The sequence below is a fragment of the Gobio gobio genome (genome assembly GCF_949357685.1).
Source record: "Gobio gobio genome assembly, chromosome: 14".
NCBI lineage: Eukaryota > Metazoa > Chordata > Actinopteri > Cypriniformes > Gobionidae > Gobio > Gobio gobio.
Genome location: NC_137107.1, coordinates 1960578 through 1987200, shown reverse-complemented (window position 1 = coordinate 1987200; position 26623 = coordinate 1960578). Strand labels below are relative to the sequence as shown.

Here is a 26623-nt window from a genome sequence, read left to right as displayed (position 1 = left end):
GATCTACAGAGATATATTGGGTTCTCTGCACTGGTAAAGCTGATCTACAGAGATATATTGGGTTCTCTGCACTGGTAAAGCTGATCTACAGATATATTGGGTTCTCTGCACTGGTAAAGCTGATCTACAGAGCTATATTGGGTTCTCTGCACTGGTAAAGCTGATCTACAGAGATATTGGGTTATCTGCACTGGTAAAGCTGATCTACAGATATATTGGGTTCTCTGCACTGGTAAAGCTGATCTACAGATATATTGGGTTCTCTGCACTGGTAAAGCTGATCTACAGATATATTGGGTTCTCTGCACTGGTAAAGCTGATCTACAGATATATTGGGTTCTCTGCACTGGTATAAGCTGATCTACAGAGATATATTGGGTTCTCTGCACTGGTAAAGCTGATCTACAGATATATTGGGTTCTCTGCACTGGTAAAGCTGATCTACAGAGATATATTGGGTTCTCTGCACTGGTAAAGCTGATCTACAGATATATTGGGTTCTCTGCACTGGTAAAGCTGATCTACAGATATATTGGGTTCTCTGCACTGGTAAAGCTGATCTACAGAGCTATATTGGGTTCTCTGCACTGGTATAAGCTGATCTACAGAGATATATTGGGTTCTCTGCACTGGTAAAGCTGATCTACAGATATATTGGGTTCTCTGCACTGGTAAAGCTGATCTACAGATATATTGGGTTCTCTGCACTGGTAAAGCTGATCTACAGATATATTGGGTTCTCTGCACTGGTAAAGCTGATCTACAGATATATTGGGTTCTCTGCACTGGTATAAGCTGATCTACAGATATATTGGGTTCTCTGCACTGGTAAAGCTGATCTACAGATATATTGGGTTCTCTGCACTGGTAAAGCTGATCTACAGATATATTGGGTTCTCTGCACTGGTAAAGCTGATCTACAGAGCTATATTGGGTTCTCTGCACTGGTATAAGCTGATCTACAGAGATATATTGGGTTCTCTGCACTGGTAAAGCTGATCTACAGATATATTGGGTTCTCTGCACTGGTATAAGCTGATCTACAGATATATTGGGTTCTCTGCACTGGTATAAGCTGATCTACAGAGCTATATTGGGTTCTCTGCACTGGTAAAGCTGATCTACAGATATATTGGGTTCTCTGCACTGGTAAAGCTGATCTACAGATATATTGGGTTCTCTGCACTGGTAAAGCTGATCTACAGAGATATATTGGGTTCTCTGCACTGGTAAAGCTGATCTACAGATATATTGGGTTCTCTGCACTGGTATAAGCTGATCTACAGATATATTGGGTTCTCTGCACTGGTAAAGCTGATCTACAGATATATTGGGTTCTCTGCACTGGTAAAGCTGATCTACAGATATATTGGGTTCTCTGCACTGGTAAAGCTGATCTACAGAGCTATATTGGGTTCTCTGCACTGGTATAAGCTGATCTACAGAGATATATTGGGTTCTCTGCACTGGTAAAGCTGATCTACAGATATATTGGGTTCTCTGCACTGGTAAAGCTGATCTACAGAGATATATTGGGTTCTCTGCACTGGTAAAGCTGATCTACAGATATATTGGGTTCTCTGCACTTGTATAAGCTGATCTACAGAGATATATTGGGTTCTCTGCACTGGTAAAGCTGATCTACAGATATATTGGGTTATCTGCACTGGTAAAGCTGATCTACAGATATATTGGGTTCTCTGCACTGGTAAAGCTGATCTACAGATATATTGGGTTCTCTGCACTGGTATAAGCTGATCTACAGATATATTGGGTTCTCTGCACTGGTAAAGCTGATCTACAGATATATTGGGTTCTCTGCACTGGTAAAGCTGATCTACAGATATATTGGGTTCTCTGCACTGGTAAAGCTGATCTACAGAGATATATTGGGTTCTCTGCACTGGTAAAGCTGATCTACAGATATATTGGGTTCTCTGCACTGGTAAAGCTGATCTACAGATATATTGGGTTCTCTGCACTGGTAAAGCTGATCTACAGAGCTATATTGGGTTCTCTGCACTGGTAAAGCTGATCTACAGAGATATATTGGGTTATCTGCACTGGTATAAGCTGATCTACAGAGCTATATTGGGTTCTCTGCACTGGTAAAGCTGATCTACAGATATATTGGGTTCTCTGCACTGGTAAAGCTGATCTACAGAGATATATTGGGTTCTCTGCACTGGTAAAGCTGATCTACAGAGATATATTGGGTTATCTGCACTGGTAAAGCTGATCTACAGAGATATATTGGGTTATCTGCACTGGTAAAGCTGATCTACAGAGCTATATTGGGTTCTCTGCACTGGTAAAGCTGATCTACAGATATATTGGGTTCTCTGCACTGGTAAAGCTGATCTACAGAGCTATATTGGGTTCTCTGCACTGGTAAAGCTGATCTACAGATATATTGGGTTCTCTGCACTGGTATAAGCTGATCTACAGAGCTATATTGGGTTCTCTGCACTGGTAAAGCTGATCTACAGAGATATATTGGGTTCTCTGCACTGGTAAAGCTGATCTACAGAGATATATTGGGTTCTCTGCACTGGTAAAGCTGATCTACAGATATATTGGGTTCTCTGCACTGGTATAAGCTGATCTACAGAGCTATATTGGGTTCTCTGCACTGGTAAAGCTGATCTACAGAGATATATTGGGTTCTCTGCACTGGTAAAGCTGATCTACAGAGATATATTGGGTTCTCTGCACTGGTAAAGCTGATCTACAGATATATTGGGTTCTCTGCACTGGTATAAGCTGATCTACAGATATATTGGGTTCTCTGCACTGGTAAAGCTGATCTACAGATATATTGGGTTCTCTGCACTGGTAAAGCTGATCTACAGATATATTGGGTTCTCTGCACTGGTAAAGCTGATCTACAGAGATATATTGGGTTCTCTGCACTGGTAAAGCTGATCTACAGAGATATATTGGGTTCTCTGCACTGGTAAAGCTGATCTACAGATATATTGGGTTCTCTGCACTGGTAAAGCTGATCTACAGAGCTATATTGGGTTCTCTGCACTGGTAAAGCTGATCTACAGAGATATTGGGTTATCTGCACTGGTAAAGCTGATCTACAGATATATTGGGTTCTCTGCACTGGTAAAGCTGATCTACAGATATATTGGGTTCTCTGCACTGGTAAAGCTGATCTACAGATATATTGGGTTCTCTGCACTGGTAAAGCTGATCTACAGATATATTGGGTTCTCTGCACTGGTAAAGCTGATCTACAGATATATTGGGTTCTCTGCACTGGTAAAGCTGATCTACAGATATATTGGGTTCTCTGCACTGGTAAAGCTGATCTACAGATATATTGGGTTCTCTGCACTGGTAAAGCTGATCTACAGATATATTGGGTTCTCTGCACTGGTAAAGCTGATCTACAGATATATTGGGTTCTCTGCACTGGTAAAGCTGATCTACAGAGATATATTGGGTTCTCTGCACTGGTAAAGCTGATCTACAGATATATTGGGTTCTCTGCACTGGTATAAGCTGATCTACAGATATATTGGGTTCTCTGCACTGGTAAAGCTGATCTACAGAGATATATTGGGTTCTCTGCACTGGTAAAGCTGATCTACAGAGATATATTGGGTTCTCTGCACTGGTAAAGCTGATCTACAGAGATATATTGGGTTCTCTGCACTGGTAAAGCTGATCTACAGATATATTGGGTTCTCTGCTAACGGATCTTTGTGGTCTGGTTCAACGGAAACTACAAGGCAATTATACATTACCTTCTGAATCTAATTATAATCTCTTTATAACCCTTTGCCAGAACTGAGATGGTCTTTCAAATATGCCACAGCCTCAGACTGGACTTTCCTCCAGAGTTGAAACTAAAAGAACTGGTGACATGCGGCCATTTCAAAATTACACTCCATCATTTTGAGAGTAAATTAATGGTGTGTAATTGTTTTTAATTGGTTGTATGTTTTATGTCTACATGTAACTTCATGTATAACTGAACATGCAAACTCTGCTACCTATCCTGGCCAGGACACACTTTAACCTCAGAGAGTTCTCTCTCCTGGTTAAATAAAGGTAATGAATGGGGTTGGGGTCAGGGGGTCAGTGTCGGGGTCAGGGGTCAGCCTGTGGGGTTAATGCTGTGTGTCTGTACTCACTGTGCCGCAGTCCATGAGGAAAGCCCCGTCCCGGCTCAGCTGCTCCACAGACAACTGCAGCGCTCTGGGCTGAGGGATAGTGCGCTCACTGATGTTCAGCGCCCCCTGCAGGACACACACACACACACACACATGACCACACAGCAGAGGAGAACGAGACGCACGCACACACACACACACACACACACACACACACACACACACACACACACACACACACACACACACACACATGACCACACCGGAGAGGAGAACGAGACGCACGCACACACACACACACACACACACACACACACACACACACACACACACACACACACACACACACGACCACACAGCAGAGGAGAACGACACACACACACACACACACATGACCACACCGGAGAGGAGACGCACACACACACGACCACACAGCAGAGGAGAACGAGACGCACGCACACACACACACACACACACACACACACACACACACACACACACACACACACACACACACGACCACACCGGAGAGGAGACGCGCACACACACGCACACACGACCACACAGCAGAGGAGAACGACACACACACACACAGCAGAGGAGAACGACACACACACACACACACACACACATGACCACACCGGAGAGGAGAACGAGACGCACGCACGCACACACACACACACACACACACACATGACCACACCGGAGAGGAGACGCGCACACACACGCACACACGACCACACCGGAGAGGAGAACGAGACGCACGCACACACACACACACACACGCACACACGACCACACAGCAGAGGAGAACGACACACACACACACAGCAGAGGAGAACGAGACGCACGCACACACACACACACATGACCACACCGGAGAGGAGAACGAGACGCACGCACACACACACACACACACACACACACACACACACATGACCACACCGGAGAGGAGACGCGCACACACACACACACACGACCACACAGCAGAGGAGAACGACACACACACACACACACATGACCACACCGGAGAGGAGACGCACACACACACGACCACACAGCAGAGGAGAACGACACACACACACACACACACACACACACACACACGACCACACAGCAGAGGAGAACGACACACACACACACACACACACATGACCACACCGGAGAGGAGACGCACACACACACGACCACACAGCAGAGGAGAACGACACACACACACACACACACACACACACACACACACACGACCACACAGCAGAGGAGAACGACACACACACACACACACACACATGACCACACCGGAGAGGAGAACGACACACACACACACACACACACACACGACCACACCGGAGAGGAGAACGACACACACACACACACACACACACACACACGACCACACCGGAGAGGAGAACGACACACACACACACACACACACACACATGACCACACAGCAGAGGAGAACGACACACACACACACACACACACACACACACACACACACACACACACGACCACACAGCAGAGGAGAACGACACACACACACACACACACACACACATGACCACACCGGAGAGGAGAACGACACACACACACACACACACACACACACACACGACCACACCGGAGAGGAGAACGACACACACACACACACACACACACACGACCACACCGGAGAGGAGAACGACACACACACACACACACACACACACATGACCACACAGCAGAGGAGAACGACACACACACACACACACACACACACACATGACCACACCGGAGAGGAGACGCACACACACACACACACTCACCTCGTCGCTCAGGTCGTCCACGCGGTACAGGCTGGGGTGGATCATGAGCATGAGATACAGCAGCGGCTGAGACTTCAGCTGGCACATGCAGAACAAGCGCTCGTCCAGCCGAGAGCCGGCGCTGGTGCGGAAGGCTTTCTGGAAGAGAAGAGCGGCCGGGGTAAGGTGTGGCGGAGGAGAGAGAGAGAGAGAGAGAGAGAGAGAGAGAGAGAGAGAGTGAGAGAGAGAGAGAGAGTGAGAGAGTGAGAGAGTGAGAGAGTGAGAGAGTGAGAGAGTGAGAGAGAGAGAGAGAGAGAGAGAGAGAGAGAGAGAGTGAGAGAGTGAGAGTGAGAGTGAGAGTGAGAGTGAGAGAGAGAGAGAGAGAGAGAGAGAGAGAGAGAGTGAGAGTGAGAGAGAGAGCGGAGGAGAGAGAGAGAGAGAGAGAGAGAGAGAGTGAGAGAGTGAGAGTGAGAGTGAGAGTGAGAGTGAGAGAGAGAGAGAGAGAGAGAGAGAGAGAGAGAGTGAGAGTGAGAGAGAGAGCGGAGGAGAGAGAGAGAGAGAGAGAGAGGGCGTACGCACGTGTTTGAGCAGGGCCAGGATGTAGAGCGGGAACAGGCGCAGGCATGCGGGCGCCAGGAGGCCGGGCTGCTGGATGCTCAGCACTGATGCCCGATATGATGCCAGTGTGTCGATGGCGGCGTTGATGAGGGCGTCCCGCGCATCCCCCAGACTGGCCGACACACAGCGGTCCACAGCTGAACACACACACACACACACACTCAGGGCAGGGGCCATTTTGATTTAGCTTTAGTCATATTTTAGTCGCCTGAATTGTTTTTAGTTTTAGTCAACTAAATATCATAAGATTTTAAATCTACAGTAGATTTTAGGGATGCCACAATTCTCAATATAATATTGAACTGTTCGGTTCAATGTCTAAAGTGAAAGTTAAATCGTGTGTGTGTGTGTATATTAGATGAGTGCAGGTCTTTAATTGACAGCGGCGCAGCCTATAGTGAACACACTGGCCTTAAAGGGACAGTTCACCTCTAATGTCATTATTTACTCACTCTAATATTGTTCATAACCTGTGTTCATTTCTTCTGTTGAACACAGACAGTTGATAGTAGCGATTGACTTTCATATTATTATTTCCTACAATGGGGACCAGCAACTGTTCGTTTCCAACATTCTTCAAAATATATTTTATGTCCAACAGAAGAAATGACTTTATTCAGGTTTAAAACAACTTGTGCGTGAGTAATCGATGACAGAATTTTCATTTTTGAGTGAACTATTCCTTTAATGTTAATAAAACAACAAAAGACAAAGAGAAAATCACTCACTGCTCTTGACTGAAGAACTAATACAGCAGCTTTAATAAGAATAATGTATATTTTATAGTGAAGTCTGTGTAGTGTTTTATTTTTACATTTATTCATTCAATCTCATACTTAAATGCTGCTGTACAGCTCTGAGCTGCCAGTGTAAATCTTTATATATATTTATTTTATATTATACAGTACACTAGGAATGTGTACAAGGGTTTTTTTTTTTTTAAGTAAAGTTTTTTTTAAAAACCCTTACTTAAACTTAAGAGTATTGCAATACATTTTTTTTTTAAATTCTCTTTAACCTCTTGCTGTTCCTGTTGCTTAATAATAGAATAGCAAAAAACTGATGTGTCAAGCCATCAGAACCAAACCGAAAACCAGTGGTTAAAACCCGAGGTGTGTATTGAACCGTGGACTAACTGTAGTGCTGCATCCCTAGTCGTTTTATTCTCCTAAAATCTAATGAGTTTAGTTCAATTGTAATACATTAAGCATTTAAGCGTCACATAACCGACTGACACTGAACTGACATTTTGACATCATTTTGTTCATCATCACTAACCTCACTAACCTCACTATTCTCCTCTCACTAACCTCACTATTCTCCTCTCACTAACCTCACTATTCTCCTCTCACTAACCTCACTATTCTCCTCTCACTAACCTCACTATTCTCCTCTCACTAACCTCACTATTCTCCTCTCACTAACCTCACTATTCTCCTCTCACTAACCTCACTATTCTCCTCTCACTAACCTCACTATTCTCCTCTCACTAACCTCACTATTCTCCTCTCACTAACCTCACTATTCTCCTCTCACTAACCTCACTATTCTCCTCTCACTAACCTCACTATTCTCCTCTCACTAACCTCACTATTCTCCTCTCACTAACCTCACTATTCTCCTCTCACTAACCTCACTATTCTCCTCTCACTAACCTCACTATTCTCCTCTCACTAACCTCACTAACCTCACTATTCTCCTCTCACTAACCTCACTAACCTCACTATTCTCCTCTCGCTAACCTCACTATTCTCCTCTCGCTAACCTCACTATTCTCCTCTCACTAACCTCACTATTCTCCTCTCACTAACCTCACTATTCTCCTCTCACTAACCTCACTAACCTCACTATTCTCCTCTCACTAACCTCACTATTCTCCTCTCACTAACCTCACTATTCTCCTCTCACTAACCTCACTATTCTCCTCTCACTAACCTCACTATTCTCCTCTCACTAACCTCACTATTCTCCTCTCACTAACCTCACTATTCTCCTCTCACTAACCTCACTATTCTCCTCTCGCTAACCTCACTATTCTCCTCTCACTAACCTCACTAACCTCACTATTCTCACTAACCTCACTATTCTCCTCTCACTAACCTCACTATTCTCCTCTCACTAACCTCACTATTCTCACTAACCTCACTATTCTCCTCTCACTAACCTCACTATTCTCCTCTCACTAACCTCACTATTCTCCTCTCGCTAACCTCACTATTCTCCTCTCACTAACCTCACTATTCTCCTCTCACTAACCTCACTATTCTCCTCTCACTAACCTCACTATTCTCCTCTCACTAACCTCACTATTCTCCTCTCACTAACCTCACTAACCTCACTAACCTCACTAACCTCACTATTCTCCTCTCACTAACCTCACTATTCTCCTCTCACTAACCTCACTATTCTCCTCTCACTAACCTCACTATTCTCCTCTCACTAACCTCACTAACCTCACTATTCTCCTCTCACTAACCTCACTATTCTCCTCTCACTAACCTCACTATTCTCCTCTCACTAACCTCACTATTCTCCTCTCGCTAACCTCACTATTCTCCTCTCACTAACCTCACTAACCTCACTATTCTCCTCTCACTAACCTCACTAACCTCACTATTCTCACTATTCTCCTCTCACTAACCTCACTAACCTCACTATTCTCACTATTCTCCTCTCACTAACCTCACTAACCTCACTATTCTCCTCTCACTAACCTCACTATTCTCCTCTCACTAACCTCACTATTCTCCTCCCACTAACCTCACTATTCTCCTCTCACTAACCTCACTATTCTCCTCTCACTAACCTCACTATTCTCCTCTCACTAACCTCACTATTCTCCTCTCACTAACCTCACTATTCTCCTCTCGCTAACCTCACTATTCTCCTCTCACTAACCTCACTAACCTCACTATTCTCCTCTCACTAACCTCACTATTCTCCTCTCACTAACCTCACTATTCTCCTCTCACTAACCTCACTATTCTCCTCTCACTAACCTCACTATTCTCCTCTCACTAACCTCACTATTCTCCTCTCACTAACCTCACTATTCTCCTCTCACTAACCTCACTATTCTCCTCTCACTAACCTCACTATTCTCCTCTCACTAACCTCACTATTCTCCTCTCACTAACCTCACTAACCTCACTATTCTCCTCTCACTAACCTCACTATTCTCCTCTCACTAACCTCACTATTCTCCTCTCACTAACCTCACTATTCTCCTCTCACTAACCTCACTATTCTCCTCTCACTAACCTCACTATTCTCCTCTCACTAACCTCACTAACCTCACTATTCTCCTCTCACTAACCTCACTAACCTCACTATTCTCCTCTCGCTAACCTCACTATTCTCCTCTCGCTAACCTCACTATTCTCCTCTCACTAACCTCACTATTCTCCTCTCACTAACCTCACTATTCTCCTCTCACTAACCTCACTAACCTCACTATTCTCCTCTCACTAACCTCACTATTCTCCTCTCACTAACCTCACTATTCTCCTCTCACTAACCTCACTATTCTCCTCTCACTAACCTCACTATTCTCCTCTCACTAACCTCACTATTCTCCTCTCACTAACCTCACTATTCTCCTCTCACTAACCTCACTATTCTCCTCTCGCTAACCTCACTATTCTCCTCTCACTAACCTCACTAACCTCACTATTCTCACTAACCTCACTATTCTCCTCTCACTAACCTCACTATTCTCACTAACCTCACTATTCTCCTCTCACTAACCTCACTATTCTCCTCTCACTAACCTCACTATTCTCCTCTCACTAACCTCACTATTCTCCTCTCACTAACCTCACTATTCTCCTCTCACTAACCTCACTATTCTCCTCTCACTAACCTCACTATTCTCCTCTCACTAACCTCACTATTCTCCTCTCACTAACCTCACTATTCTCCTCTCGCTAACCTCACTATTCTCCTCTCACTAACCTCACTAACCTCACTATTCTCCTCTCACTAACCTCACTATTCTCCTCTCACTAACCTCACTATTCTCCTCTCACTAACCTCACTATTCTCCTCTCACTAACCTCACTATTCTCCTCTCACTAACCTCACTATTCTCCTCTCACTAACCTCACTATTCTCCTCTCACTAACCTCACTATTCTCCTCTCACTAACCTCACTATTCTCCTCTCACTAACCTCACTAACCTCACTATTCTCCTCTCACTAACCTCACTATTCTCCTCTCACTAACCTCACTATTCTCCTCTCACTAACCTCACTATTCTCCTCTCACTAACCTCACTATTCTCCTCTCACTAACCTCACTATTCTCCTCTCACTAACCTCACTAACCTCACTATTCTCCTCTCACTAACCTCACTAACCTCACTATTCTCCTCTCGCTAACCTCACTATTCTCCTCTCGCTAACCTCACTATTCTCCTCTCACTAACCTCACTATTCTCCTCTCACTAACCTCACTATTCTCCTCTCACTAACCTCACTAACCTCACTATTCTCCTCTCACTAACCTCACTATTCTCCTCTCACTAACCTCACTATTCTCCTCTCACTAACCTCACTATTCTCCTCTCACTAACCTCACTATTCTCCTCTCACTAACCTCACTATTCTCCTCTCACTAACCTCACTATTCTCCTCTCACTAACCTCACTATTCTCCTCTCGCTAACCTCACTATTCTCCTCTCACTAACCTCACTAACCTCACTATTCTCACTAACCTCACTATTCTCCTCTCACTAACCTCACTATTCTCACTAACCTCACTATTCTCCTCTCACTAACCTCACTATTCTCCTCTCACTAACCTCACTATTCTCCTCTCACTAACCTCACTATTCTCCTCTCACTAACCTCACTATTCTCCTCTCACTAACCTCACTATTCTCCTCTCACTAACCTCACTATTCTCCTCTCACTAACCTCACTATTCTCCTCTCACTAACCTCACTAACCTCACTAACCTCACTAACCTCACTATTCTCCTCTCACTAACCTCACTATTCTCCTCTCACTAACCTCACTATTCTCCTCTCACTAACCTCACTATTCTCCTCTCACTAACCTCACTAACCTCACTATTCTCCTCTCACTAACCTCACTATTCTCCTCTCACTAACCTCACTATTCTCCTCTCACTAACCTCACTATTCTCCTCTCGCCAACCTCACTATTCTCCTCTCACTAACCTCACTATTCTCCTCTCACTAACCTCACTAACCTCACTATTCTCACTATTCTCCTCTCACTAACCTCACTAACCTCACTATTCTCACTATTCTCCTCTCACTAACCTCACTAACCTCACTATTCTCCTCTCACTAACCTCACTATTCTCCTCTCACTAACCTCACTATTCTCCTCCCACTAACCTCACTATTCTCCTCTCACTAGCCTCACTATTCTCCTCTCACTAACCTCACTATTCTCCTCTCACTAACCTCACTATTCTCCTCTCACTAACCTTACTATTCTCCTCTCGCTAACCTCACTATTCTCCTCTCACTAACCTCACTATTCTCCTCTCACTAACCTCACTATTCTCCTCTCACTAACCTCACTATTCTCCTCTCACTAACCTCACTATTCTCCTCTCACTAACCTCACTATTCTCCTCTCACTAACCTCACTATTCTCCTCTCACTAACCTCACTATTCTCCTCTCACTAACCTCACTATTCTCCTCTCACTAACCTCACTATTCTCCTCTCACTAACCTCACTAACCTCACTATTCTCCTCTCACTAACCTCACTATTCTCCTCTCACTAACCTCACTATTCTCCTCTCACTAACCTCACTATTCTCCTCTCACTAACCTCACTATTCTCCTCTCACTAACCTCACTATTCTCCTCTCACTAACCTCACTATTCTCCTCTCACTAACCTCACTATTCTCCTCTCGCCAACCTCACTATTCTCCTCTCACTAACCTCACTATTCTCCTCTCACTAACCTCACTAACCTCACTATTCTCCTCTCACTAACCTCACTATTCTCCTCTCACTAACCTCACTATTCTCCTCTCACTAACCTCACTAACCTCACTATTCTCCTCTCACTAACCTCACTATTCTCCTCTCACTAACCTCACTATTCTCCTCTCACTAACCTCACTATTCTCCTCTCACTAACCTCACTATTCTCCTCTCACTAACCTCACTATTCTCCTCTCGCTAACCTCACTATTCTCCTCTCGCTAACCTCACTATTCTCCTCTCACTAACCTCACTATTCTCCTCTCACTAACCTCACTATTCTCCTCTCACTAACCTCACTATTCTCCTCTCACTAACCTCACTATTCTCCTCTCACTAACCTCACTATTCTCCTCTCACTAACCTCACTATTCTCCTCTCACTAACCTCACTATTCTCCTCTCACTAACCTCACTATTCTCCTCTCACTAACCTCACTATTCTCCTCTCACTAACCTCACTATTCTCCTCTCACTAACCTCACTAACCTCACTATTCTCCTCTCACTAACCTCACTATTCTCCTCTCACTAACCTCACTATTCTCCTCTCACTAACCTCACTATTCTCCTCTCACTAACCTCACTATTCTCCTCTCACTAACCTCACTATTCTCCTCTCACTAACCTCACTATTCTCCTCTCACTAACCTCACTATTCTCCTCTCACTAACCTCACTATTCTCCTCTCGCTTTATCTGTGGACCAAAATGACAAATTTTTCGTCATAGTTTTTGTGATCCAGCACTAGTTTTCATTAGTGATGGTCTGGTTTGGAGGTGTGGCGTACCCATGCTGGCCAGTAGAGCTGTGATGGCCTGAACATCTGCTCCGGCGAAGATATCGGTCAGAGAGTTGACCACCGGGAGACACAGCGTGTGCACTCGAATCCTCCTCTCGCCTGCACACACACACACACACACACACACAGTGAGCGTCACGCCACAGCACACGCAGCGCATCATCACATGACCTCTGCGGACCTTTGCTGGAGGTGTAGAGCAGCGCGGCCTGGAAGGACACCATCTGCAGGTCCAGCAGGTTCTCCTCGATGGACATCTGCACCGCGAAACCAGCGTCCGGGTTCACATTGGCCAGTGACAGCAGGTCTGTGGAGCGCACGAAGAAGTTCCCGTGGAACGTGTGTATGGACAGGCCTGAGGAAGACAGAGACGGGTCAGAACCGGACACACTCGAGGCGAGAGAACCGGACACACTCGGGGCGGGAGAACCGGACACACTCGAGGCGGGAGAACCGGACACACTCAGGGCGAGAGAACCGGACACACTCGAGGCGGGAGAACCGGACACACTCGGGGCGGGAGAACAGGACACACTCGGGGCGAGAGAACCGGACACACTCGGGGCGAGAGAACCGGACACACTCGGGGCGAGAGAACCGGACACACTCGGGGCGAGAGAACCGGACACACTCGGGGCGGGAGAACAGGACACACTCGAGGCGAGAGAACCGGACACACTCGGCGCGAGAGAACCGGACACACTCGGGGCGAGAGAACCGGACACACTCGGGGCGAGAGAACCGGACACACTCGGGGCGAGAGAACCGGACACACTCGGGCCGAGAGAACCGGACACACTCGGGGCGAGAGAACCGGACACACTCGGGGCGAGAGAACCGGACACACTCGGGGCGAGAGAACCGGACACACTCGAGGCGAGAGAACCGGACACACTCGGGGCGAGAGAACCGGACACACTCGGGGCGAGAGAACCGGACACACTCGGGGCGAGAGAACCGGACACACTCGGGGCGGTAGAACCGGACACACTCGGGGCGAGAGAACCGGACACACTCGGGGCGAGAGAACCGGACACACTCGGGGCGAGAGAACCGGACACACTCGGGGCGAGAGAACCGGACACACTCGGGGCGAGAGAACCGGACACACTCGGGGCGAGAGAACCGGACACACTCGGGGCGAGAGATCCGGACACACTCGAGGCGGGAGAACCGGACGCACTCGAGGCGGGAGAACCGGACGCACTCGGGGCGAGAGAACCGGACGCACTCGAGGCGAGAGAACCGGACGCACTCGGGGCGAGAGAACCGGACGCACTCGGGGCGAGAGAACCGGACACACTCGGGGCGAGAGAACCGGACACACTCGGGGCGGTAGAACCGGACACACTCGGGGCGAGAGAACCGGACACACTCGGGGCGAGAGAACCGGACACACTCGGGGCGGGAGAACCGGACACACTCGGGGCGAGAGAACCGGACACACTCGGGGCGAGAGAACCGGACACACTCGGGGCGAGAGAACCGGACACACTCGGGGCGAGAGAACCGGACACACTCGGGGCGAGAGAACCGGACACACTCGAGGCGGGAGAACCGGACACACTCGGGGCGAGAGAACCGGACACACTCGGGCCGAGAAAACCGGACACACTCGGGGCGAGAGAACCGGACACACTCGGGGCGAGAGAACCGGACACACTCGGGGCGAGAGAACCGGACACACTCGGGGCGAGAGAACCGGACACACTCGGGCCGAGAGAACCGGACACACTCGGGGCGAGAGAACCGGACACACTCGGGGCGGGAGAACCGGACACACTCGGGGCGAGAGAACCGGACACACTCGGGGCGGGAGAACCGGACACACTCGGGGCGGGAGAACCGGACACACTCGGGGCGAGAGAACCGGACACATTCGGGGCGGGAGAACCGGACACACTCGGGGCGAGAGAACCGGACACACTCGGGGCGAGAGAACCGGACACACTCGGGGCGAGGAGAACCGGACACACTCGGGCCGAGAAAACCGGACACACTCGGGGCGAGAGAACCGGACACACTCGGGGCGAGAGAACCGGACACACTCGGGGCGAGAGAACCGGACACACTCGGGGCGAGGAGAACCGGACACACTCGAGGCGGGAGAACCGGACACACTCGGGGCGAGAGAACCGGACACACTCGGGGCGGGAGAACCGGACACACTCGGGGCGGGAGAACCGGACACACTAGGGGCGAGAGAACCGGACACACTCGGGGCGAGAGAACCGGACACACTCGGGGCGAGAGAACCGGACACACTCGAGGCGGGAGAACCGGACACACTCGGGGCGAGAGAACCGGACACACTCGGGGCGGGAGAACCGGACACACTCGGGGCGGGAGAACCGGACACACTCGGGGCGGGAGAACCGGACACACTCGGGGCGAGCAGAACCGGACTGACCTTTGGTGCAGCGGATCCTCATGACCGCCTCGAAGCCGATCTTGCGGGTCAGGTACCGCTTCAGGTCCTTCTGGAAGCGCTCCGTCTGAGCCGGGCTGTGCTGCTTGTGGTACGACGGGTAGTAATACACACTTCCTGCCGAGTATCTGGATATGCAGCCTGCAGGAACACACACAGAGGGACATTAGGAATAGGATTGTGATCGCAGTGGACATTAATCACGTCAAACTAACGATCAAAGACTTCAGATTTTAGCCTGGGATCAGAGGAATCTTTTAGGATTTTAGGCCAAATCGTGAATTGGTAGTGTCCAATATCATCAAGTCTGCTATTCAGGGGTCTCTTTATCCATTTCAAAATCTCAATCTCAGATTTCCAAGCCTCTGCAGATTTTCAGACCGTTTTTAACATAAATGGCAATATTTTCAGCTTTATATCTGGTCATCTGTAAATATTTGTTATTTTCTCAAAGGTGACAACATACCACGTTTTATATATACACACACACTATAACCTATATCCTTTTACTATGAAGAAGATGCATATGAATTAATAGAGATCTATTTGATAGAGATACTTGCTTTGGCCTATTCGCCAAGTTCAAGGGTCTATAATAAAGAGTTAAGTGTTACTGTTACTGTTCAAAATGTGTCTTTCCTTAGGGTAGTAGCTCTAATATCAAAGACTAATGTCCAATTTAACACATCCTCTGTGGCGGTGGAGAAACTATGACAGGAAATGGGCTGATGGCACAATACGGCTGAGTCCATTGGCCTATTCGCCAAGTTCAAGAGTCTATAATAAAGACTGGTACTGTAAAAAAAGTGTTTAAAATGTGTCTTTGGTCTGGGCAGTACGTCATATTTCAAGGCCTTAGGTCTGCTTTAACACATCCTCTGTGGCGGAGGAGAAACTACGTCATGAAATGGGCTGATGGAGCAATAAGTGGCTCAGTGTGTGAAACTGCAGTCCTAAGGTAAGTCTACTGGTTTCTCAAGTGCTCATGAAAGTCTGTATACGTTTTATTTGTGCAAAGGCTCTGTAGTACAGAACTAGAAGAAACCCAAACCGCTTATAACCTGCATAATGTGTTTGAAGAATCACCGAACACCTTGTTTGGTCCGGATTTTCGGACTTTTTCAGTTTCCGGTGTGAAACCTCCCCTGACCACGGGCCGCACCAAACAGACGAAATTCGGTCCGACTAAAAGAGGCAGTCTCGGTCCGGATCAAACTGAACAAAGGTTCGGTTCATTTCTAGTGTGAAAGCATTTTCTGTATGGTTCGTACTTTCAGACCATTTACAGGAAGTTCCTGTTTAAATATTATAATGTTATTTTTAAACTTCATCTAGGCTACATTGATTATGAAAAGTGAAAAGATGCGCAATATGTCAGAAGACAGAAGGTCAGAAATAATTTTGAAAGAAATGTTGTATGATTTTGCTTAGAAAGCCTTTCTTTAATGTGAATTTCGTTTTGTATAAATTGTATCTTAATTTTAATCAAGGTTTAATCAGATAATTGCCTGGATTTAATAAATAAGAAGCTAATAGTCTATAGCAGACAATAATCGCGCGAGCAATCACATGCTTTACACATGAACTGGAGCGTCTCAAATAAACCCAAACTCAGCAGATACTCGTCTCACAAACATGAGAAATATGTGAATATAAAGCTTGAAATGTCCACTTTTAAACGTAACGAATAAAACATAGTCCAGCAATGCGACTGTTCAATAGTGGCGGCGATATGCGTCCGTTCATTCACTCTTGACGTCAGACGCAAATCCGTTTACAAACCAATCACAGTCCAGATGCCGCCCACATGATGAAGACGAGTGGACACAAGTGTGTCATGTGCAGTTCTTTAGTGCGCTCGCATAACTGCAATGTGAAACCAAACCAAAACTAACCAAATGTAGAAAATGTATAAAAACATGAACTTCGGTTCGGACCTTGGTGCGGACTTTCAGTTGTGAAAACGCCCTTATTTTCATTAAATTCTTAACTTTCCATTATAGAAATTGGGGCATAAGTCTGGAAATGCACATATTTTCCCATACTTCTCCAATCTGTCCATATATCCCACACACACACACACACACACACACACACACACACACCTTCCTCAAGCCGTGACTGTGAGTGACTGACCTAGAGAGGAAAGGTCGCAGTACTGAGCGCTGAGCAGGAACAGGTCCACCGCCACATGATGCCCAGAGCAGTCCAGAGCCAGCTTCTTGTAGAAGTCCGTCGCAGGATTCAGATGCTGGACCTCCTGCAATGGAGAACCCTCAGCATTAGAGACATCACATGAGTAAAGAGAGAAGTATCAATCCAGCGATGCGAGACCTTGGGCGCCGCTTTCTGGCTGGGCTTCTGGCTGGGCTCCTCCCTGGGCCTGAGGGCCCCGATGCCCACGGTGGGCAGTTGTGTCTGGAAGACGGACATGCGGCCCCCGGTGGGCGACAGCAGCTTGAACGCGGCCTGAAGAGCCGGACCCAGACCCGACTGAGTCTCCATCGTCCTGCTGAACATCTGCGGGAGACTCGCCAGCAGATCCTGGACCAGCTGCAACACAACACACACGCTTTACTCCGCCCGCTTTACTTCGCCCGCTTTACTCCGCCCGCTTTACTCCGCCCGCTTTACTCCGCCCGCCCGCTTTACTCCGCCCGCCCGCTTTACTCCGCCCGCCCGCTTTACTCCGCCCGCCCGCTTTACTCCGCCCGCCCGCTTTACTCCGCCCGCCCGCTTTACTCCGCCCGCCCGCTTTACTCCGCCCGCCCGCTCTCGCCTGACAGAAGCAGCTCACCTCTTTACACTCGCTCAGGTTGACCAGGAGGCTGTCCGGGGTGGGGATGAACACATCTGAGGGAGGAAGAGGGAGAGCGATCATCACTAAACATCTGAGGGCCTTTCAGGCTTCTCCTTCATTATATTTTAGACATTCAATAATTAAAAGAAACAATAAGATGTGCTGCGCTGGTGGAAACAACATGAGACCCTGATATCACGAGTCCACAACTGTGAAGACTGACTCAGTGTTTAGAGGACTGAGCTATGCAACACACATCTGCTAATGAGGAAAGCAAACCACCACACAAACGCCACAAGTGAAGCTGAAGATAAGCTGAGAGATGCTCTAAAACACAAGCATCTTCATTAAGCTAATGACACTAAAGGCTCTTAGCAGTGTTTAGCTCGCTCGTTCTCATAATGCCGTCTCTGATATAATGAGCTGATCAATAAAATGCTCATATCTGTTGCTTTGGTTGACGGGAACTCTGTTAAATGTGCATATAGCACGAGAATTGAAGATCAGATTTATATTCATTTCGCTGAGAGGTGTAAGGCAAGACAACCTGCGTGCTTTATTAGTTTAGATTGTGTAGCCGTTTCGTTTCGATCTGCCTCATCTTGTCAAAAATGTCGTTTTGCTGTGATGGTGGTGATAGAGGCTAAACGTTTAAACCATGCTTTAAGTGTTTATATGGATTTAATAAGCAAGACAAGTCAAGTGTTGATTTCAGAGGCTAAAGCGTCGGGTTAACTCACTGTCGGCCGCTGGGTCGTCACAGAACAAAAACTTTAATTTAACAAACAAAAAAGTGCTTCAAACATTTTTCTAAATTAACTTAAAGAAACTAAATGAAATATAACTACTTTGACATTAAAAACAAAACTGAACTGTTTTAGTGGATGCAGCTAATGTGATAAATAAACCACGGGCTCCAGTCGGACTGAGGCTGATGTTTTAGAGGAGCTGTTGGACAGGGCTCTAGTTCTGAGGCAGGGCTCTAGTTTTGAGGCAGGGCTCTAGTTCTGAGGCAGGGCTCTAGATTTGAGGCAGGGCTCTAGATTTGAGGCAGGGCTCTAGTTCTGAGGCAGGGCTCTAGTTCTGAGGCAGGGCTCTAGATTTGAAGCAGGGCTCTAGATTTGAGGCAGGGCTCTAGATTTGAGGCAGGGCTCTAGATTTGAAGCAGGGCTCTAGATTTGAGGCAGGGCTCTAGATTTGAGGCAGGGCTCTAGATTTGAGGCAGGGCTCTAGATTTGAGGCAGGGCTCTAGTTCTGAGGCAGGGCTCTAGTTTTGAGGCAGGGCTCTAGTTCTGAGGCAGGGCTCTAGATTTGAGGCAGGGCTCTAGTTCTGAGGCAGGGCTCTAGTTCTGAGGCAGGGCTCTAGTTTTGAGGCAGGGCTCTAGTTCTGAGGCAGGGCTCTAGATTTGAGGCAGGGCTCTAGATTTGAGGCAGGGCTCTAGATTTGAGGCAGGGCTCTAGATTTGAGGCAGGGCTCTAGTTCTGAGGCAGGGCTCTAGTTCTGAGGCAGGGCTCTAGTTCTGAGGCAGGGCTCTAGATTTGAGGCAGGGCTCTAGATTTGAGGCAGGGCTCTAGTTCTGAGGCAGGGCTCTAGATTTGAGGCAGGGCTCTAGTTCTGAGGCAGGGCTCTAGTTTTGAGGCAGGGCTCTAGATTTGAGGCAGGGCTCTAGATTTGAGGCAGGGCTCTAGATTTGAGGCAGGGCTCTAGATTTGAGGCAGGGCTCTAGATTTGAGGCAGGGCTCTAGATTTGAGGCAGGGCTCTAGATGATTTGAGGCAGGGCTCTAGATTTGAGGCAGGGCTCTAGTTATGAGGCAGGGCTCTAGATTTGAGGCAGGGCTCTAGATTTGAGGCAGGGCTCTAGATTTGAGGCAGGGCTCTAGATTTGAGGCAGGGCTCTAGTTCTGAGGCAGGGCTCTAGTTTTGAGGCAGGGCTCTAGTTTTGAGGCAGGGCTCTAGTTCTGAGGCAGGGCTCTAGTTCTGAGGCAGGGCTCTAGTTTTGAGGCAGGGCTCTAGTTCTGAGGCAGGGCTCTAGTTCTGAGGCAGGGCTCTAGTTTTGAGGCAGGGCTCTAGTTTTGAGGCAGGGCTCTAGTTTTGAGGCAGGGCTCTAGTTCTGAGGCAGGGCTCTAGTTCTGAGGCAGGGCTCTAGATTTGAGGCAGGGCTCTAGATTTGAGGCAGGGCTCTAGTTCTGAGGCAGGGCTCTAGTTCTGAGGCAGGGCTCTAGATTTGAGGCAGGGCTCTAGTTCTGAGGCAGGGCTCTAGTTCTGAGGCAGGGCTCTAGATTTGAGGCAGGGCTCTAGTTCTGAGGCAGGGCTCTAGATTGTGGGACTGATGGGAAAGAGTTACCGTCAATATCTGACACGATGAGCATCTGTGGCTGTGAGAGGCCTTCCTGCAGGTTGTAGAAGTGGATGGTGCTGTCGAACGTGATGAAGCCGATCTTCGTCCGCGTGTCTCCGGGAAGCCTGGGAGTAAACACACACTGGTCAGTGAGCTCCACAGAGAGCGGATGGAGTAAACACACACTGGTCAGTGAGCTCCACAGAGAGCGGACGGAGGTGAACACACACTGGTCAGTGAGCTCCACAGAGAGCAGACGGAGGTGAACACACACTGGTCAGTGAGCTCCACAGAGAGCGGACGGAGGTGAACACACACTGGTCAGTGAGCTCCACAGAGAGCGGACGGAGGTAAACACACACTGGTCAGTGAGCTCCACAGGGAGCGGACGGAGGTGAACACACACTGGTCAGTGAGCTCCACAGAGAGCGGATGGAGGTAAACACACACTGGTCAGTGAGCTCCACAGAGAGCGGACGGAGGTAAACACACACTGGTCAGTGAGCTCCACAGAGAGCGGACGGAGGTAAACACACACTGGTCAGTGAGCTCCACAGAGAGCGGACGGAGGTAAACACACACTGGTCAGTGAGCTCCACAGAGAGCGGATGGAGGTGAACACACACTGGTCAGGGAGCTCCACAGAGAGCGGACGGAGGTAAACACACTGGTCAGTGAGCTCCACAGAGAGCGGACGGAGGTAAACACACACTGGTCAGTGAGCTCCACAGAGAGCGGACGGAGGTAAACACACACTGGTCAGTGAGCTCCACAGAGAGCGGACGGAGGTAAACACACACTGGTCAGTGAGCTCCACAGAGAGCGGATGGAGTAAACACACTGGTCAGTGAGCTCCACAGAGAGCGGACGGAGGTGAACACACACTGGTCAGTGAGCTCCACAGAGAGCGGACGGAGGTAAACACACACTGGTCAGTGAGCTCCACAGAGAGCGGATGGAGTAAACACACACTGGTCAGTGAGCTCCACAGAGAGCGGACGGAGGTGAACACACACTGGTCAGTGAGCTCCACAGAGAGCGGACGGAGGTGAACACACACTGGTCAGTGAGCTCCACAGAGAGCGGACGGAGGTAAACACACACTGGTCAGTGAGCTCCACAGAGAGCGGACGGAGGTAAACACACACTGGTCAGTGAGCTCCACAGAGAGCGGACGGAGGTAAACACACACTGGTCAGTGAGCTCCACAGAGAGCGGACGGAGGTAAACACACACTGGTCAGTGAGCTCCACAGAGAGCGGACGGAGGTAAACACACACTGGTCAGTGAGCTCCACAGAGAGCGGACGGAGGTAAACACACACTGGTCAGTGAGCTCCACAGAGAGCGGACGGAGGTAAACACACACTGGTCAGTGAGCTCCACAGAGAGCGGACGGAGGTAAACACACACTGGTCAGTGAGCTCCACAGAGAGCGGACGGAGGTAAACACACACTGGTCAGTGAGCTCCACAGAGAGCGGACGGAGGTAAACACACACTGGTCAGTGAGCTCCACAGAGAGCGGATGGAGTAAACACACACTGGTCAGTGAGCTCCACAGAGAGCGGACGGAGGTAAACACACACTGGTCAGTGAGCTCCACAGAGAGCGGACGGAGGTAAACACACACTGGTCAGTGAGCTCCACAGAGAGCGGACGGAGGTAAACACACACTGGTCAGTGAGCTCCACAGAGAGCGGACGGAGGTAAACACACACTGGTCAGTGAGCTCCACAGAGAGCGGACGGAGGTAAACACACACTGGTCAGTGAGCTCCACAGAGAGCGGATGGAGTAAACACACACTGGTCAGTGAGCTCCACAGAGAGCGGATGGAGTAAACACACACTGGTCAGTGAGCTCCACAGAGAGCGGATGGAGTAAACACACACTGGTCAGTGAGCTCCACAGCGAGCGGACGGAGGTAAACACACACTGGTCAGTGAGCTCCACAGAGAGCGGATGGAGTAAACACACACTGGTCAGTGAGCTCCACAGCGAGCGGACGGAGGTAAACACACACTGGTCAGTGAGCTCCACAGAGAGCGGATGGAGGTAAACACACACTGGTCAGTGAGCTCCACAGAGAGCGGATGGAGGTAAACACACACTGGTCAGTGAGCTCCACAGAGAGCGGATGGAGGAGCGGATGGAGGCTCAACGGCCCTCACTTACGAGTCCAGGTTGTCCAGGAGCGACTGACACACCACCTCCAGGTAGCCCGTCTCCACCGCATTATGGGACACGTCCAGCACGAACAGATAAACGGCCGGCTGAGGAGGCCTGAGCTGCGGACACAAGAGATCGGGTCATGAGTGTGTGTGTGTGTGTGTGTGTGTGTGTGTGTGTGTGTGTGTGTGTGTGTGTGTGTGTGTGAGTAAATGAATGCAAGCGTGAGTGTGTGTGTGTGTGAGTGTGTGTGAGTGAGTGAATGCAAGCGTGAGTGTGAGTGTGTGTGTGTGTGTGTGTGTGTGTGTGTGTGTGTGTGAGTGTGTGTGTCTGATTGAGTGTAAGTGTGAGTGTGAGTGTGTGTGTGTGTGTAAATAGCCAACAATACATTGTATGTGTCAAAATGATCCATTATTCAGCTATCAGATCAAAAAAAGGATGTTTTTGTGGTCCATCATCAGGATCATGTGGGCCGTACCATGTATTCTGAGGGGGCGATGAACTCGATGGTGGCGTTCTGGACCTCTGGCCGCTTGTGTGGCGCTCCGTACGACCGGCTGACCGGATTATACATGAACTCCTCCGGCACTGCAGAGACACAAGCGTTAGATCACAGTGAAGAGACCCGAGCGGCGGAGGAGCGGATGGGCGGAGGAGCGGATGGGCGGAGGAGCGGAGGGGCGGATGAGCGGAGGCAGACTCACCGTCATTCACCCGGTGGCACAGGTTGCACTTCCACCTGCGGGCGTCCACAAAGGTCACGAAGGGGTTGATGTAGGTCCGGCAGGAGCGGCACCGCACGATATTACTGGAGGTCACCACGGGCAGTTGCTGAGGGAGAGAAGGACACACTGACGGAGGCAGATACACAAGATAAAGCCTTTGGATATGTGTATGGTTCCTGTTCATCATTACTGAATGTAAAGCGAGCGCTGTGATTGGCTCCTCCTGTGGAGCGACATGAGGGGAAACATGAGTGTGAGTTCAGCGCTACAGCGGCAGATGGCCTGGGCGGAGGCGGGCGGAGGCAGACTTACGGAGAGGTCTTTGAAGGGGTGGAGCAGGAGGCCCAGGGGCAGCTTCGCCTTGTTGAGCAGAGCCTGAGTCTGGGGGATGCTGGTCAGTGTGCAGCGGAAGACCCTGAGGACGACAGGCGGGCATGAGAGAGGGCACAACACTGGCACAGAGAGGGCATGAGAGAGGACACAACACTGGCACAGGGAGGGCATGAGAGAGGACACAACACTGGCACTGAGAGGGCATGAGAGAGGACACAACACTGGCACAGGGAGGGCATGAGAGAGGGCACAACACTGGCACAGAGAGGGCATGAAAGAGGGCACAACACTGGCACAGAGAGGGCATGAGATAGGGCACAACACTGGCACAGAGAGGGCATGAGAGAGGGCACAACACTGGCACAGAGAGGGCATGAGATAGGGCACAACACTGGCACAGAGAGGGCATGAGAGAGGGCACAACACTGGCACAGAGGGCATGAGAGAGGGCACAACACTGGCACAGAGAGGGCACAACACTGGCACAGAGAGGGCATGAGAGAGGGCACAACACTGGCACAGAGAGGGCATGAGAGAGGGCACAACACTGGCACAGAGAGGGCACAACACTGGCACAGAGAGGGCATGAGAGAGGGCACAACACTGGCACAGAGAGGGCATGAGAGAGGGCACAACACTGGCACAGAGAGGGCATGAGAGAGGGCACAACACTGGCACAGAGGGCATGAGAGAGGGCACAACACTGGCACAGAGAGGGCATGAGAGAGGGCACAACACTGGCACAGAGAGGGCATGAGAGAGGGCACAACACTGGCACAGAGAGGGCACAACACTGGCACAGAGAGGGCATGAGAGAGGGCACAACACTGGCACAGAGAGGGCATGAGAGAGGGCACAACACTGGCACAGAGAGGGCATGAGAGAGGGCACAACACTGGCACAGAGAGGGCATGAGAGAGGGCACAACACTGGCACAGAGAGGGCATGAGAGAGGGCACAACACTGGCACAGAGAGGGCACAACTGGCACAGAGAGGGCATGAGAGAGGGCACAACACTGGGACAGAGAGGGCATGGGAGAGGGCACAACACTGGCACAGAGAGGGCATGAGAGAGGGCACAACACTGGGACAGAGAGGGCATGAGAGAGGGCATGAGAGAGGGCACAACACTGGCACAGAGAGGGCATGAGAGAGGGCACAACACTGGCACTGAGAGGGCACAACACTGACACAGAGAGGGCATGAGAGAGGGCACAACACTGGCACAGAGAGGGCACAACACTGGCACTGAGAGGGCACAACACTGGCACAGAGAGGGCACAACACTGGCACAGAGAGGGCACAACACTGGCACAGAGAGGGCATGAGAGAGGGCACAACACTGGCACAGAGAGGGCATGAGAGAGGAAACAACACTGGCACAGAGAGGGCACAACACTGGCACAGAGAGGGCATGAGAGAGGGCTCAACACTGGCACAGAGAGGGCATGAGAGAGGGCACAACACTGGGACAGAGAGGGCATGAGAGAGGGCACAACACTGGGACAGAGAGGGCATGAGAGAGGGCATGAGAGAGGGCACAACACTGGCACAGAGAGGGCATGAGAGAGGGCACAACACTGGCACAGAGAGGGCACAACACTGGCACAGAGAGGGCACAACACTGGCACAGAGAGGGCACAACACTGGCACAGAGAGGGCACAACACTGGCACAGAGAGGGCACAACACTGGCACAGAGAGGGCACAACACTGGCACAGAGAGGGCATGAGAGAGGGCACAACACTGGCACAGAGAGGGCACAACACTGGCACAGAGAGGGCACAACACTGGCACAGAGAGGGCACAACACTGGCACAGAGAGGGCACAACACTGGCACAGAGAGGGCATGAGAGAGGGCACAACACTGGCACAGAGAGGGCATGAGAGAGGGCACAACACTGGCACAGAGGGCATGAGAGAGGGCACAACACTGGCACAGAGAGGACACAACACTGGCACTGAGAGGGCATGAGAGAGGGCACAACACTGGCACAGAGAGGGCATGAGAGAGGGCACAACACTGGCACAGAGAGGGCATGAGAGAGGGCACAACACTGGCACAGAGAGGACACAACACTGGCACTGAGAGGGCATGAGAGAGGGCACAACACTGGCACAGAGAGGGCACAACACTGGCACAGAGAGGGCATGAGAGAGGGCACAACACTGGCACAGAGAGGGCATGAGAGAGGGCACAACACTGGCACAGAGAGGGCATGAGAGAGGGCACAACACTGGGACAGAGAGGGCATGAGAGAGGACACAACACTGGCACAGAGAGGACACAACACTGGCACTGAGAGGGCATGAGAGAGGGCACAACACTGGCACAGAGAGGACACAACACTGGCACAGAGAGGGCATGAGAGAGGGCACAACACTGGCACAGAGAGGGCATGAGAGAGGGCACAACACTGGCACAGAGAGGGCATGAGAGAGGGCACAACACTGGCACAGAGAGGGCATGAGAGAGGGCACAACACTGGCACAGAGAGGGCATGAGAGAGGGCACAACACTGGC

The 26623-nt window shown here is 49.7% G+C and overlaps 1 protein-coding gene across 4 annotated transcripts in view; it reads right to left on the bottom strand.

The window, feature by feature from the left end:
• sec24a (SEC24 homolog A, COPII coat complex component) overlaps window positions 1–26623 on the bottom strand; it is a 52732-nt gene that overhangs the window by 5824 nt on the left and 20285 nt on the right. For 2 of the 4 annotated variants that reach the window (XM_079834297.1, XM_079834298.1), the window contains exons 5-19: window positions 24077–24179; window positions 23955–23987; window positions 23744–23870; window positions 23518–23627; window positions 23046–23158; window positions 20877–20995; window positions 18528–18583; window positions 18065–18283; window positions 17867–17990; window positions 15713–15871; window positions 13484–13657; window positions 13291–13401; window positions 6491–6666; window positions 5933–6070; window positions 4149–4253 (exon numbers count right to left, since the gene is read on the bottom strand). In XM_079834297.1, coding sequence (XP_079690423.1) covers window positions 4149–4253; window positions 5933–6070; window positions 6491–6666; window positions 13291–13401; window positions 13484–13657; window positions 15713–15871; window positions 17867–17990; window positions 18065–18283; window positions 18528–18583; window positions 20877–20995; window positions 23046–23158; window positions 23518–23627; window positions 23744–23870; window positions 23955–23987; window positions 24077–24179 — 1867 coding nt within the window. The remainder of the gene's footprint in view (window positions 1–4148; window positions 4254–5932; window positions 6071–6490; window positions 6667–13290; window positions 13402–13483; window positions 13658–15712; window positions 15872–17866; window positions 17991–18064; window positions 18284–18527; window positions 18584–20876; window positions 20996–23045; window positions 23159–23517; window positions 23628–23743; window positions 23871–23954; window positions 23988–24076; window positions 24180–26623) is intronic. The other 2 variants (XM_079834299.1, XM_079834300.1) reach the window with 1 other exon arrangement.